General features: G+C 41.8%; 1 protein-coding gene across 2 annotated transcripts in view; it reads right to left on the bottom strand.

Moving 5' to 3' along the window:
* The window catches only part of LOC146861069 (transient receptor potential cation channel subfamily M member 8-like), a 187630-nt gene that overhangs the window by 54555 nt on the left and 115746 nt on the right, over positions 1–17329 (bottom strand). For both annotated transcript variants that reach the window (XM_085645108.1, XM_085645107.1), the window contains exons 10-12: positions 8502–8593; positions 5377–5515; positions 3333–3504 (exon numbers count right to left, since the gene is read on the bottom strand). In XM_085645108.1, coding sequence (XP_085501234.1) covers positions 3333–3504; positions 5377–5515; positions 8502–8593 — 403 coding nt within the window. The remainder of the gene's footprint in view (positions 1–3332; positions 3505–5376; positions 5516–8501; positions 8594–17329) is intronic.

Genomic DNA, 17329 nt, shown 5'->3' with positions numbered 1-17329 from the left:
GAATTACTTTCTGCTTTCTCCTCAATTTTTGCACCCAAATTATTAGAACTTTTTAATTCTTTTATCTCCAATTCCCAAGCTTGTGGTTCTTTTTTGGAAGCTCTTATCATTGTAATCCCCAAACCAGATAAAGATTCCTCCTATTGTAAAATTTTTCGTTCTATTTCATTAATTAATTATGATTGTAAAATCTTTGCAAAAATATTGGCTTCTCGTTTAGAGAAAATTATTCCCCTTCTCATCAATCCTGACCAAGTTGGTTTTGTTAAAGGTCGCTTGGCCTCTGATAATGCCAGAATGTTTTCCAATATCCTTGCTCTTAGTACAAAATATCCCTCCCCATTAGCGGCTTTATCCCTGGACGCTGAAAAAGCCTTTGACCGTGTTAATTGGGAATTTCTGCTTCACACCTTACGATGGTTTGGCTTTGGTCCGAAGTTTATTTCTTATGTTAAGTTGTTATACACCAACCCCAAAGCTTGTATTTTTGTTAATGGTCTCTTTTCCCCTTATTTTTCCCTTCAGAGAGGTACACGCCAGGGCTGCCCTCTTTCACCATTACTTTTCCTGTTATGTCTAGAACCATTTCTGGAACGTATCAGAAGTAATCCTCTCATTACTGGTTTCAATCTTAAATCTCAACAAATTAAACTGTCCGCATATGCTGATGATGTTCTTATTTATATGTCTAATCCTGTATCCTCCCTACCCCCCTTATTGAAGGAAATTGCATCATTTGCTAAGGTTTCAGGTTACAAATTAAACTTCTCTAAAACTGAGATTTTACCTTTAAATCCTTCATGTTACAGGTATATGTTTGAATTGTCTAATTTCACATGGTGTCCCCAAAAAATAAAATACCTTGGCACATGGTTTACCCCCACCATTCGTGATACACTTGCTCAGAATTTCTCTGCCTTAAAACTTAAAATTACTAATTTGTTAAATCTCTGGTCTCCGTTGTTCCTCTCTTGGTGGGGCAGACTTGATACCATTAAAATGATGATTGTTCCTCAGATTTTATTTATATTGTCTATGTTACCCTTCAAAATTCCTAAATATTATTTTTCCCAGATTAATTCGCTATGCACCAAGTTTCTATGGAATAACAAGCATGCACGCATTGCCCTGGCTAAATTGATTCGTCCTAAAAACGAAGGAGGTGTAAGATTCCCTGATTTTAATTTGTATCATAATGCATTCTTGATTCGTCAATTTTTTGCTTTGTCCGGGGATTATCAAGACTTGCCTAAACCCTCTTGGGTCAATGTTGAATATTCCTTGTTAAATGAATTTTCAATACGAGATGACTAACTGTACTTTTATTTCCAAATACCCTATTTTGAAACATTCTCAAATGTTGTTACACACACTTTTCTTTAAGAACCTGAATAATTATGAATCTTTTCTAGCGTCATCACTTTGGTTTAACAAGTACATTAAATTTCGCCACAAGTCATTCTATTACAAACAATGGAAAGAAAAGGGCCTTCTTTTTGTACATCAACTAATTGTCAACAATGTAATTCTCTCTTTCCATCAGTTACAAGTTACCTTCAATCTTCCTGATTCCTGTATTCTGCAATATGATACGTTAGCCCCAATTCTACAGGAGTGTCTACAGAAATTCTCTTCTCCTCCAACTCCTTCTTCCTCTCTTTCTGACTCTTCATTATTTCTTACCTCTTCCGATACTATTCCTAGTGCCTCCTATATCTATAAATCTCTATCTACTCCTATCTGTACACGGGTCAAATCTAAGGTGGAACTGGAGTGGGAACATGACCTTTCCTTGACTCTGTCAGTATCACAATGGGATAAGTTTTGGCAGAAACTATTCAAAACCTCCAAAGCTGCAAATCTCACACAATCCCTCTTTTTTATTTTTAATAGAGTCATCATTACTCCTCTTTTGTTACATAAATTCAATCACTCTGTCACATCATCTTGTTGGTCTTGCCCTAATGCTGAAGGCTCCTTAATACATTTATTATTTTATTGTCCTAAAGTTTATGCCTTTTGGAAGGATATATGGTCAAAATGTACACGGATCTTTTCTAATAATGTACAACTTAATATTCAAAATGTATTTTTGGGCACTGTTTCACCAGATTTTGATCTATTTACTCCTGCCTCTCCACTGTTAGACTTATTCCTTGCTGTGGCCATTAAAGTCATACTCACTTGCTGGAAAGACAATTCTAAATTATCCTTTCTTCATTGGTGGAACTATATTTGTGACGAACATAGAATTGCCTCTATCCCTCAATCCTCCATTCACGTACAAATTAAATCCGACCTACTATGGCTACCCTTTACATCCTTCTTATCATCAGCATCATAGTCTCTATCTACTCTTAACATCTTGTTCTTCTTCTTTTTCTTTCTGTCCTCTCTCTTTCCTTTACTTCTCCTTTCTTTCTCCTCCTATCCTTTTCCTCTTTATCTTTCCTTCTCTCCTTTTTGATAAAAATTTTCACTCTTCTATTTAAATAATATATTCGCATTATTACCTTTTTAGGAGTTTTATATTTCTTTGTGGTATACTATGCTTTGCTTTTTATTTCCTGTTCTTAGCAAACTTTTGAGTTTACTGTTTATACTGTTTAGATTCTGTTTCCTCTTTACGTAGTATTAGCCTATTGTATAGTCATCATCTATAGTTGCTGACATGTTTACAATTTACTTACTCCTACTGGCTAAATTTGTATTTGTTATCCTGTGTGTTTTTATCTTCAATAAAAACTACTTAACTAAAAAAAAAAAGATAGATGATATAAGCCAAGAGTTTGTTGTTTTCTATTTGGTTGGTGTAATAGACAAATGTACAGTTAAAGAGAGTGATTCGACGGGCAATGCCTTAATTAGGAGGTATACCGAGAATTCTTGTGTTGTGTGATCAAAAACTGCAGGAGAGAATGTTCTTCAACATGATACCGTCTCCCCTATGTACCCAGAGTTATGATTTCTAGTCAGAATATTGAAATGGGCAATAAATATAATAAATGAAATGAAAAAAGAACATTTGTGCAACGAAAGAGAATGCAGAGGAGAACTTAAATGGAACAGGAAATGTGGAAATGAGATAGGCATCAATCAGAAGAATAAATAAAGAATTAAAGATGTCTAAAGAAGAGCTATGAACAACACCAGAGAAGCAGCAAAGAGAATCAAAATCAGAGAAGGAATTGGAAGACTGGAATAGAAAGTTATTAGGAAGAACAGAGAAAGTCGCTGAGGGTAATACTTGGAAACAAAAGCTAAGACAGAAAAGAGGTGCTTTTGGGGGCAATGCCCATTCAGGATGGGCACTTTAAATCCAAATGTCTTACCATCCATGTCAGATGGGAATGTTCCAAAGACTGCCAGATATGGCTCGTAAATGACAGATCGGAAGATCCACTCCCAGCGCTGCTCATTTTGGCGCAGGATACCTTGGCGTGCCACACCAAATGCCAGTGCCCAGACCATGAAGAGGAACAGGAACAAAAAGACATCGAGCAGCTATGAAGGATGGAAGGAAGTTAACATTAGAAATACATTGAGTGAAGGGTGCTGTTTGTACAGTACGTTTAAGGTAGGAAGGCCATTCATCGTTCTGCCCATACTTGACATTTTTGAGATTTTGGAAGAGACAGCTACATAAGCAGCTCCTGGCAGGAATACACATCCTCCTGACATGGAACCTGTGGGACTAGGCGAGTTTGTCAATTCTCTGAGTCCACCAGAAGAAGGATCTCCAGTTTTGCTGACTGAACTTCCACCCAGCGGTGCGGTAGATGCATGTTCTCTGCCAAACTAGCATTGTGCCACATTTGGATTCCTCTATCATGGTGGAAGAGGTTTCTTCTTTAAAGTGGCTAACTCTGTCATGGCAGAAGATGCTTTGATTTTGGGCTTTGATGGATAATCTGAGCACAATTCTATGAAATTCGTTTTGGTGGTGACATTTTCTCATCAGTGTGGCACTGGAAATGTACCAAGTGCGGGTTCACTATCATTCCCAACATAGCTTGGCAGCCTAATATACTTGGGAGGGTTTCACTGCATTTTAGAAATAGAACACTTTTATGTGAAAGTTCCCCTCAGTTTCCATGGTCCTCTTTGACTGGGCTAACTCCTACCAAACATGGCGGTGAGAGAGAACAACCAACATCTGTGACTGCGGTCGCAGCGCAGCATGGCGAAAGTGGTGTCTCTGCTGTCAGACATCAACCAAAGAGCAAACTATAAATAGGGCAGAAGGAGGATCTGTCATTTTTTGCCGAGTCCTCTGTAAGTGTGTTCCCCAGTGAAAGGTTCTGTAGCCCCTTTCCACCTCCTTAATGAAGGTAGCATTATGCATCAAATGCTTTGGCGTCTGTGGCACACACCCTTTCTCCAGTCTAACAAGTAAGGCTCTGTCACACTTTACCCGTTTCTCTTGCCTCCCAGTTTAAAAGGTAAAATTCAATTTAGATCAGGGTGTTAACCCTCAGCCTTTTTAGTGCTGTGCTAAAATGCTCTGCATCTGCATTACACCTCCTGAGCAGTGGCAGCTGCTCTGCTAAGGCGGAGGAGCTTCGCCTCACTGCTCTGTGAGCAGTAGTTAAAGAAAACGAAATTGAGAATATCTACCGTTATTTTTCCTTTCCTGTTCTGGGGAGGGGTGTGGCTGGACTGCCAGAGCAGGGGAGGAGTAGTTTGCCCACTCCAAGGTGCGCAATGATACTTTGACCGGCCCTCTCAGGCCGGCCAAACTGTCATGCGCACTTTGCTTGTTCTGCACCCAGGCTGCGTTACAGCCTGGGTGCAGAACAGGCCTCAGGCTCCCATTTCCTACCTGAGTGCCGATCCACGGCGCTACGACCAATCACAGCACTGCATTGCAGTGTTGTGATTGGCTAAGGGAGTCAGGAGCCCTGGGGCTCGCTGATCCTGCTTCCAGGAGCGAGAGGTGGTCGCAAGCAGACCGAGACGCGGACGCGGCGGCTGGCCGGGTGGCCAGGTTTAAAGGTAAGTATTTTTGTTTTGTTATTTTTCTTTTCATTTACAACCTTCCCCATCCCCTCTCCACCCCCAGTAAATAGCGGCCGCCACTGCTTCTGAGGCACACAGAAATAAAAATAAATCAAATTTTGGTATCTTATCCTAAACTGTTGTTCCTGTGCGAGAACACTTCAAATACTAGGCCAGGCTTGACTATAAGTGGACCTAAGGGATCAGATCCATGCCAGAATTTTAGGACGCCAATAGGGAAAAATTTACTTAAAAATAATCTAAATGAGAATTATTTCGCTTGTCAGTAGTTATCCAAACACATCTGGCATTGATCCCGACCCTTTGGAGCAGCCCTGGGCTAACACATGGCAACCAACTGCTGCCAGCCTCTCTTACCATTCGCTTCAGCATAATGATCTTGGGGCCTAGATTCCGGCTCACAATGAAGATGTGGATCAGTCGAACAGTGAAGATGATGTAATCCAGGCAGAATATCACTCTTCCAGCATACAAAGACGAGGGAGAATTATGGAGTCTGTGGGAAAAGAACAAAGTGTTGTAAGAGATGTAAGAGAAAATCAAACAAACACATCAGCAGAGAAGAGGCTATTCTGAGGGCATTCTTTTTTCTCTGTACGTCCCAAGTTGGGATAGGTAATTAGATTCAAACAAAGAAAGATGGAGGAGAGTAATGGTTGAAGAAATAAGGGTACCAAAGTTATAACTGAGCGCAAGTTGCTTACTTTACGTTCTCAACGTCAAAGGATTCCCAGGTAAACAGTTAACCAGGGCTGTAGTGGGGGCACCTAGGAAGCAAACGCAAGAGCGACTCCTTCTTGCTTGAGTCACGTAAACACATTCCTATATCACTAATGCATGCTGGAGCTTCAGCGACTCATAATTAAGGGTATTTTGCAGAGCTGGGAAGAATAGAGAGTGAGATAGGATGTTCTCATCTCCTCCTGACATTTGCAAGGGTCTCACGGCTGCAGCTGCAGTGGGAAGCACGCACTGCTTAAGAAATCTTATCAATATACCAAGAAGGAGTTGTTACACGTACAATGAATGCACTTCTGTTTGTCTGGCCTGAGAACTGTACCTTTGAATATATTTCCATGGCTGGACATGGGTATAACTACCTGTGCTTGGAGTTTTTGCAAGATATTTTCTGGAGCTCCCAGGTCATTCATCTGAAACCGCGCTCTCAAAGAGCGACCCTGCTTATGAATTCTATATAAGGTTTAGTCATTGACAAAAGCAGTAGTCAGGACCGATGAGGATTCAGTTAAGATGACCTTCTGTAGGAGCTGACCACACATGGAAACAGCTTTGAGCTCACCCTCATGACATTTTGGTGACAAAAGGCATAGCTGAGGCAAGAAGCTTCTTTGTGGATCACATGAATTGGGACATATCAGCATGCCAAAACCCTAATCCAATCACCAGGAATGGAACCTCACATCCTAAAACATCTAGCCAAACCACTAGAGGCCTCATGCTCTAGAAACACATAGGGCCCGATTCACAGAACTAACTTAAGACAAAATCCTAAACTTACTACCATTTTGGTATTCACAGAAGGCACTTACTCATTTTGGTATTCACAGAAGGCACTTACTCATTTCGGTATTCACAGAAGTTAGGAGTCCTAACTTTAGGACTCCTAAATTGAGAAAAACCCTAATTTGAAGACTTTCGGTATTCACAGAAGGCATTTAGGAGTCCTAAAGTTAGGAGTCCTAACTATACTACTACTAAACTGAGAAACATCCTAATTTTAAGACTTTCGGTATTCACAGAAGGCATTTAGGAGTCCTAAAGTTAGAACTCCTAACTTCTGGGAATACCGAAATGAGTAAGTGCCTTCTGTGAATACCAAAATGAGTAAGTGCCTTCTGTGAATACCAAAATGGTAGTAAGTTTAGGATTTTGTCTTAAGTTAGTTCTGTGAATCGGGCCCCTAGGCCTCATTATGTGAGGCCCGGTGAAGTGAGGTAATTATGGCCCCAGGTGAAACACTTCTATGGGGATACCCCAGACCCTCCAAACCACGTCACCCCTACAAAATGGAGATGTTTCCCTTTCCTTACATTAAATTCTGGATTTATCGTAATAAGTGAAAAAGATGAACAGCATAAAAAATGAAATTTGATACACCTTTAGTTTAGCAAGTGATTAATATGTGTTTTCTCAGTTCATCCCTGCTTGCCAGAGGTGGACTTTCCCTCTGGAAATTAGGGAGGATGTCAAAATGGCTCCTGCCTCTGAAGGGCTGGCAGGGCTGGGGTAGAGCAAGGCTCATGTGAGTCTTTTACTTGTTAAAGGCCTATCGGGTTGGCGAGAGTCAATACATGAAGTGGGAAAGGTTGCTTGTTCCAGAAAAGTGTAGACTTGCAGTTTTATATTACATTCTGAACTCTGATATGCAACTGACCAGCCCTACCTTCCGTCTTGTTGTACTCTATTCAATCATTCATTCAATCCCTGCTTACCCCTTATGTTCGAGGAAGAGCCCTTCGCTCTAGCAACCTAGGACTTTTGGTGGTGCCTAAAATCAAAAGAGCGAGGAGTGGAGGCCGCTCTTCTGCATTGCTCACTTCGGGGCTGATTTACAAGAAAGTGACGCATCTGTAGAGATGCGTCACTTTCCCTGCGCCATCATGCCAAATCCTTGCGTCAACATAGATGCGCCGTATTTAGAATACGGCGCACCATGGCGCAAAGATTGACAGATGCGTCAGAAATTCTGACGCATCTGTTGACGGAAAAGTCACGCATTGCTGGAGTCATGTCGCAAGCACGACGCAACTCCAGCAGTGCTAAGGCCCGCCCTATGCCTAACATGCTGCGTCAATTCTTACACCTGCTTCAAGCAGGCGCAGGGTTTTGACGCAGCTTGGACGTAAAAGTGACTCAGTGAAATCTTGTAGATTTCACTGCGTCACTTTTACTGGGCTTCCTGCGATGGAACACCCACCCTGCATACATTAAACCTGACGCAGGTTTAATGTGGCGCAGGTTTTCACAACGTGACGCATCTACCTAGATGTGTCATGTTGTAAATGGGCCGCAACTTTTACGCTGCCGCTGCGCCACAAAAGTGACGCAACGACGGTGCAAAAGTGACACAAGGGGCTTGTAAATCTGCCCCTACATGACTAAGGTGTGCTCTTCCGGCTTCCCTTAGGTCAGCCGTCGGAAGCCTGCTGCAGGAAAATGTTAAAAACTCTCCTTTAATCTAAAAGTGGTTTGAGGAAATGGTTCATGGAGGGGTCGTTTTGCATCTAGCGCTGGCTATCCATGCGCTATACAAATACAATTGAATTGAATTGAATTGAATACGTCTCCTTCTTCAGAGCAGCAGTCTTGCCTCCCCAAGCACAGCAGCCCTGCTCCATTAGCCACACACATCCTTTTACAATAAAAGCATCCACGTAAAACACCATTAACAGAAGCAGCACTGGCATTGCCTGGTTCTTGGGGTGTAAGTGGTGGGCATATGACCCTGCTGGGCAACTCACCTCACCAAAGCGGCGACACTGAAGAAGAAGATGCCTAGCATGTCCATGATGTTCCATGTGTCTGAGAAATACTGGACTCCACTCATGTACAGCTGTTAACAAACATGCATGTTAGCAAGAGACAGAGCTGACCAAATCTCCCCATTACAGATTGTGTCAAATGTACTGTCATTTGCCCTTTTCAGGTAAAAATAGGTGACATCCACTTCTATACGCCCCTTAATGAAGAAACGAGAAAGTCTGACTTTAGATGCAATATATCATGGTTTCAAAATACCTCTCAAAATCAATTAAAGTATCCAAGCACTGAAATGTAATGATGTAATTACCCCGCAGAATGATACACATCTACCAGGTATTCAGACGAAATATCAAGTAAAAAATATTGAGATGCAGAAATATCGAGATTTTAATATTGTGATGAACAAATATTGTGATGCTGGAATATCTTTAGCAAGATTATTGATTTTCTAAGGTGAGTAAAATCGGTGTCAAAAATATCTATGTTGCTAATATCGTTTACAAACATATCTCTGTTGTCAATATCGATGTTAAAAATATCTATGTTGTTAATATCGTTTACAAAAACATTGTTGTTAGTAATATCGTTTTTAAATTATTTATATGTATTTTAATATATGTTTTAATTGTATATGTTATAAATTGTTTGTATAATAGCTAATTTTTTTTTAATATAGTTTGTTAATTTTTAGTTGTTTTTTAACTTAATTTAATTGTTTATTTTAATTTTTTGTGTAGTAGTGGGTTTTGGGTTTTTTAGGGGTATAGGGTGGAAAGTCATTAAATTATAATTAATGAATACTACATTTTAATAATTATTAATTATTTAATTGCTAATCAAGTAGGTAAATTGTGTAATTAACTTATTTTGAAGTAACGTTTTAGATACAGGTTGTGAGGTTTGCAAGGGTATAGGGTGGGAAGTAAATTAATTGTAATTAATTAATAATTATGTTTTTAATTATTAATTATTAAATTGATAATTATGTAAATTGTGTAATTAATTTATTTTGTAAGTAATGTCTTAGGAGTGGGTTGTGGGGTACGTAGGGGTACAGGGTGGGAAGTAAATTAATTGTTATAAATTAATAATTAACTTTTAATTATTAATAATGTGACTGATAATTAATTATGTAAATTATGTAGTTAACTTATTTATAATTTTATGTTTTATGTGCAGGTTGTGGGGTATATTGGGGTACAGGGTGGGAAGCAAATTAATTATAATTAGTTGATAATTAGTCATGTATGTTTTGTAATTGCTCTATTTGTTAAATTATATGTCAGGTGCGGGTTTGTTGGGGTACAGGGTGGGAAGTAAATTATTTATAATTAATTAATAATGAATTTAAATTAATATGAATTATTTAATTGATAATTAATTATGTAAGTTGCACAATTTCGATTTTTTTAAATGATATGTCATGTGTGGCCTGCTGTGTCTTTAGGGTTACAAGGTGAGAAGTTAATTGAGAAATTAATTATTGATAATTAAATATTACTTTAATATTGATTATTTAAATGAAAATTACGTTAATTGTGAACCTATAATATTTGTTAAGTTATATGTTAGGTATCTGTTGTTTAGTTGGTAGAGTAATGGGGAAAAATATTAAAGTAATCACAAATAAAAACTTTTGTATTCATTTATTTTAAAAAATGTTGCTTTATTTAATATGTTAATCGTGTAATACTTTGTTTATTTCAATTACATTTTAATTGTTGGCTGTTATGTTTGTGGGAATATAGTGTGGTATTTTAATTAAATTAATAATATTTGTGTTAATTCATAATAATTATTACAAATTATAATATTTCTGTGATTTTTTAAACATTTCTGTTAAAATGAAGACATTTAATTTTTAAATTTAGAATTAACATTTTTGGGATATTTAATAGAGTTGTTAAAATATGTTATTTGTTTAAAGTGAAGTACTCTCTCTGTACTGTACCAGTGAATGGAGTGGGAATAGTAAATTTTACCCCTTCTGAGTCTAACGCTTTCCCTACTATTGCACCGACTGAAGTGGGAATAGTAAATTCTACCTCTCCTGAGTCCAACGCTTTCCCTACTGTTGCACCAACTGGTGTGAGAATTGTAAATATAACCTCTCCCGAGTCCCCTCTTTCCCTACTGTTGCACCCACTGGAGTGTGAATAGTAAATGTAACCCCTCCTGGGCCCAACACTTTCCCTACTGTTGTACACACTAAGGTGGAAATAGTAAGCTTTACCCCTCCTGAGACCAACACTTTCTCTGCTGCTGCCCACACTGGTGCGGGAATAGTAAATGTAACCCCTCCTGAGTCCTGCACTTTCCCTACTGTTGCACAGACTGGAGTGGGAATAGACAATGTAATCCCTCCTCAGTCCAACACTTTGCCTCCTGTTGCACCAACTGGTGTGGGAATAGTCATTTTTACCTTTTCTGAGTCCAAAGCTGTCCCTATTATTACAACAACTGGAGTGGGCATAGCTAATTTAACCCCTCCTGAGTCCAAAGCTTTCCCTCTGTTGCACTGGTTGGAGTGGGGATAATACATTTTACCCTTCCTGAGTCCAGCACTTTCCCTACTGTTGCACAGACTGGTGTGGGAGAAGTTAATCTAACCTTTTTTGAGTCCAATGCTTTCCCTACTGTTGTACCAACTGGAGTGGGAAAAGTTAATTTAACCGCTCCTGAGTCCAAAGCTTTCCCTACTGTTGCACCAACTAGAGTGCGAAAAATGCATTTTACCCTTCCTGAGTCCAACACTTTCCCTACTGTTGCACAGACTGGAGTAGGACTAGAAAATGTGATCCCTCTTCAGTCCGACACTTTGCCTACTGTTGCACCAACTGGTGTGAGAATAGTCAATTTAACCTTTTCTGAGTCCAACACTTTCCCTACTGTTGCACCTCCTGGAGTGGGAATAGTTATTTTAACCCCTCCTAAATCCAAATCTTTCCCTCTGTTGAACCAGCTGGAGTGGGAATAATACATTTTACCCTTCCTGAGTCCAATACTTCCCCTACTGTTTCACAAAGTTGAGTGGGAATAGTAAATGTAACCCCTCCTGAGTCCAACACTTTCCCTACTGTTGCACAGACTGGAGTGGGAATAGAAAATGTAATCGCTCCTCAGTTCAATCCTTTGCGTACTGTTGCACCAACTGTGGTGGGAATAGTCAATATGACCTTTTCTGAGTCCAAAGCTTTCCGTATTGTTGCAACTACTGGAGTGGGCATAGTTAATTTAACCCCTCCTGAGTCCAAAGCTTTCCCTCTGTTGCACTGGTTGGAGTGGGGATAATACATTTTACCCTTCCTGAGTCCAACACTTTCCCTACTGTTTCACAGACTAGAGTGGGAATAGTAAATTTAACCTCTCCTGAGTCCAACGCTTTCGCTAGTGTTGCACACACTGTAGTGGGAATGTTTAGTTTAACCCTTCCTGAGGGCAACACTTTCTCTACTGTTGCACAGACTGGAGTGGGAATAGTAAATGTTACCCCTCCTGAGTCCAATGTTTTCCCTGTTGTTGCACCCACTGGAGTGAGAATAGTCAATTGTACCCCTCCTGAGTCCAATGCTTTCCCTACTGTTGCACCTACTGGAATGGGAATAGTAAATGTAACCCCTCCTGAGTCCTATGCTTTTCCTACTGTTGCACACACTGGAGTGGGAATAGTAAATGTTACCCTTTCGGTGTCCAATATTTTCCCTACTGTTCCACACATACTGGAGTGGGAATAGTATATTTATTATTCATGGAGATTAATTGTTTTTTAGCATTGTTATATATTTATAATTATCATGTGTTTGTATTTAATTTTATATTTGTATATATATATACATTTATGTAAGTTAGAACTTAGTGTTAGTAAAATATATTTATATATAATTTTCATGGTTTTCTTGATAAAGTAGAAATATTTTTTTTTTGCAGTTTATTCGTTACTTTTATTGATTATTTGTACATATGTATGTAAAAGTATATCCGTCTATATATCTATATATATCTTCAAAATTGTTTTATATTATATATGTGTATATAAATATACACACATTCATATTTATGTGTGTCTTTAAATATGTTTGTATTTATATATATATATATGTTATATGTGAAAATATTTAATATTTACAGTCTTTAATTGTATATCTATGAAAAAGTACATTATTGTATACATTTTTTCGATATAAGTGTAAAATGATATTTTGTTTTGATATTTTTATATTTACCATTACATGTATCGAAAAACGATATTTTTGTGATCGATGTTTTTGACACGATATTTCAGTATCACGATATTTTGGATTTCGATATTGTGTCAGCGATCCATCTACCCTACTCAGAAGAATGAGAGGCTAAGTTGTACCAATGTGGCAACAAACTGACCGATTGGAGTTACACATAGATCTCTTTTGTAGGTGCATCAACCCACTGAGCTATCAGGCTGAATTGTTTAGGTCTTGTAGACGGCTGCCATACCCTGATTCCCCAGCCCACCAATGTTAAGGTGGATATTAAAGAACAGGAAGGCACTGACAGTTCACAATCAAAGAGCTATGTGTTATGCTTTAATAACAGTGGTGAATGTTTTCAATAATGGTTCTCCTCCACCACACTCTTCCTTCGATGGACAAGCTAGTGTCAGGACCTAAAACCCTCTATCCATCTGTCCATCAAGTGCTGGTGGAATCATCAAACAGGAAAAGTGCTTTCGCAATGAACATCTTTTTCGCAATTTCCTGTCACATCGGGTCTAGCAGCAATGAAAACACAACACTGAATAGGGTACAACTTCTTTAATTCTGCCTGGTGCTCAGACCATCACATTCAATGGGGCTGATTATGATGTTGGTAGGACCGACACCGATGTACTGTCAGTGTTGATCCCACAGACATCTGCCCCTGTAGTCCTTCCACCGCACTGCGATGCGGCAGGCGGTGGCATCGGGTGGAGGGACTATTCGCAGTGCTTCCGAGGACTCGTCGGAACACACCGTAATCCCCTAATGATGGCGGAGCCAGACTTGGCTCTGCCATTGGGATTATGATGGCACTTTCCGCCTACCCTATCAAGGCAGTCTGCCCGCCATGAAAAGGCAGGCAGAAACTGACTTTGGGGCCCCCTGGTCCTCCACTATGGAGGCTGGGGGGCACATGTGGTGTGAAGTGCCTGCCACACAGTGCAGGGATGTTTCAAAACATCCATTTTACAATGGAAGCTTTGTGGTGTGGGCCATATCCGCCCGCTGCACAAAGTTCAATTGTAAAATGCATGATTGTGACCGCCCAATGGGTGTTTACATTGTAATCCTGTGGTCAGAGCTGCCAATCTAAGGCAGACGCAAGTCCGCTCAACATCGTAACTAGGCACTATGGGGTCAATTATGATGTCGGATGGAAAGCCTTCTCCAAATAGTCAGAATCACCTTGATGGTGTTGGAACCCTTCCGACCGCCTCGGTCGGTTTACGATGTTCGCGGTAGGAAGGTAAACCGCGCAGTCATTCTGAATCAATACTGACTGGCTCTCGGAGAATTCGTGTCTGTCGGAACTGCATCGTACACCTCTATTTGAAAGCGTTTCCGACCTCAAGATTATGATGTCGGTTTCCAACAGCTTTTCCGAGTCGGCCTGTCTGACATCAAAAGGCTGTTGGAAAGTGACTTTGCGGGGCCCCAACAGGGCCCCCTTCATCCTGCGGCCTCCGGTTGATGGCTGAGGGGGTACCTAAGGGACCCACCTGTCAAACCCAGCACGGTGTGGCAGGCACCGTGGGGTGCCCGCGACAGGGTGCAGGGTTTTACACACACAACCCATTTCCCCATAGGAGCATGTGTTGTCGGGCAGAACACAAGCTCCCATAGGAAACAATGGGAATCCGCCCGCAGAGTGCTCAGTCGCATCGTAATCGGGCAGGCAGAACTGCTGACTGCGAGTCAGTGTCAGGCAGAAAGTTTCCGCTCAACATCTTAATCGGCCCCTGGGTCTTCACTCTATCACTGCCAATCCCTATCTGCCCACTTCTTTCCCCAGCTGCTCCCCTTCCATCCCCTGGCTTCACCTGGTAGGACGACTCCCACCACCAGGGTCCTGGAGCCCTAACACTTGATTGCTCTACTACGACATTACATCTCCCCCAATGAAAGTTCCTTATCTGAGGATGAAGTGATTAGATGTCTTCAATGAGCCAGTCAGGTCTTCAGAAAGTTTGTTGTGACCATCTCAGTGGACTAGGATCCGCAGGCATAGGCAACAACTCTGTAGTTTAAGGGTTCTGGTTGCTGGCTTGTTCTTGAATTTGCTCCAGAACTGTCAATGTTCGTAGGTGTCTTGTTTCCTGGGATGCTCTTCTTGAAGTAATACAGCAAACAAATGATGGACGGAATGCTGGCAATGCAAACATTCTCCCCCAGTCAAAAGATCTGGGTTAAATCCATCGTTCTTTTGCCCACTACACCACCCCAGTTTGGACCCAGCCATATGCAAATCAGTCTTGACCCTATGCCTCATGGGAACAGTCCAGACCGAGCTGCCAGGCCAGGTCCTCCCTGGACGGGAAACAAGCATCCTGGGACCGGTTTCAGGGTATGCCACCCTTCTTCAGCCAGGCTAGCTTGAATCGAGTGGCACAGTGAGCAAGGGACCCATGTTTGGGCATACCCTTCCCACTTAGGGTGAAAAGTGTTACAGCAAACAAATGATGGACGGAATGCTGACAATGCAAACATTCTCCCCCAGTCAAAAGATCTGGGTTAAATCCATAGTACTTTTGCCCACTATGCCACCCCAGTTTGGACCCAGCCATATGCAAATCAGTTTTGACCCTGTGCTCCATGGGAACAGTCCAGACCGAACTGCCAGGCCAGGTCCTCCCTGGACCGGAAACAAGCATCCTGGGACCGGTTCAGGGTATGTCACCCTTCTTCAGCCAGACTAGCTTGAATCCAGTGGCACAGTGAGCAAGGGACCCACGTCTGGGCATACCCATCCCACTTAGGGCAAAAAGTGTTACAGCAAACAAATGATGGACGTAATGCTGACAATGCAAACATTCTCCCCCAGTCAAAAGAACTGGGTTAAATCCATTGTTCTTTAGCCCACTACACCACCCCAGTTTGGACCCAGCCATATCAAACCAGTCTTGACCCTGTGCCCCATGGGAACAGTCCAGACCGAACTGCCAGCCCAGGTCCTCCCTGGACCGGAAACAAGCATCCTGGGACTGGTTTCAGGGTATGTCACCCTTCTTCAGCCAGACTTGCTTGAATCCAGTGGCACAGTGAGCAAGGGACCCAAGTCTGGGCATACCCATCCCACTTAGGGCAAAAAGTGTTACAGCAAACAAATGATGGACGGAATGCTGACAATGCAAACATTCTCTCCCAGTCAAAAGATCTTGGTTAAATCCATCGTTCTTTTGCCCACTACGCCACCCCAGTTTGGACCCAGCCATGTGCAAATCAGTTTTGACCCTGTAAGCAAAAAAACGATGGATTTAGGCCCAGATCTCTGTACTGGGGTGAATGTATGACATTGTTCTGGGTCCAAACTGGATTGGCATGGTGAGCAAGAAAAAGGATGGATTAAGGCCCAGATCTCTGTACTGGGTGAATGTATGACATTGCTCTGCATTCTGTCCATCAATTGCTCTTTTTGCATTTGTCCCCCCGAGTGGGACGGGTATGCCCAGACGTGGGTCTTGTGCTCTCCATGCCACTGGAGTCAAGCTATCCTGGCTGATCAAGGCTGAAAGCCCGAAACCGGTCCTAGGATGCTTTTTTCCAGTCCAGGGAGGACCTGGCCTGGCAGTTCAGGCTGGACTGTTCCCATTGGGGGCAGGATCAAGACTGATATGCATATGGCTGGGTCCAAACTGGAATGGCATGGTGAGCAAAATAAACAATAGATTTAGGCCCAGATCACTGGGGTGAATGTATGACATTGTTCTGCATACAGGTATGCCCAGACGTGGGCTCGTGCTCTCCATGCCACTGGAGTCAAGCTATCCTGACTGATGAGGGCTGAAAGCCTGAAACTGGTCCTAGGATGCTTGTTTCCAGTCCAGGGAGGACCTGGCCTGGCAGTTCGGGCTGGACTGTTCCCATTGGGTGCAGGATCAAGACTGATTTGCATATGGCTGGATCCAAACTTGAATGGCATGGTGAGTAAAAAAAACGAAGGATTTAGGCCCAGATCTCTGTACTGGGGTGAATGTATGACATTGTTCTGCATTCTGTCCATCAATTGTTCTTTTTGCATTTGTCACCCCGAGTGGGACAGGTATGCCCAGACATGGGTGCCGTGCTCTCCATGCCACTGGAGTCAAGGTATCCTTGCTGATGAGGGCTGAAAGCCCGAAACCAGTCCTAGGATGCTTCTTTCCAGTCCTGGGAGGACCTGGCTTGGCAGTTCGGGCTGGACTGTTCCCATTGGGGGCAGGATCAAGACTGATTTGCATATGGCTGGGTCAAACTGGAATGGCAAGGCGAGCAAAAAAAAGATGGATTTAGGCACAGATCTCTGTACTGGGGTAAATGTATGACATTGTTCTGCATTCTGTCTATGAAGTGTTCTTTTTGTATTGGTCACCCCGAGTGGGACAGGTATGCCCAGACGTGGGTCCCGTGCTCTCCATGCCACTGGAGTCAAGCTATCATGGCTGATGAGGGCTGAAAGCCCGAAACCGGTCCTAGGATGCTTTTTTCCAGTCCAGGGAGGACCTGGCCTGGCAGTTCAGGCTGGACTGTTCCCATTGGGGGCAGGATCAAGACTGATTTGCATATGGCTGGGTCCAAACTGGAATGGCATGGTG

The sequence above is a fragment of the Triturus cristatus genome, chromosome 3_1 (genome assembly GCF_964204655.1).
Source record: "Triturus cristatus chromosome 3_1, aTriCri1.1, whole genome shotgun sequence".
NCBI classification, from domain to species: Eukaryota; Metazoa; Chordata; class Amphibia; order Caudata; family Salamandridae; genus Triturus; species Triturus cristatus.
This window is presented reverse-complemented; position numbering and strand designations above follow the sequence as displayed.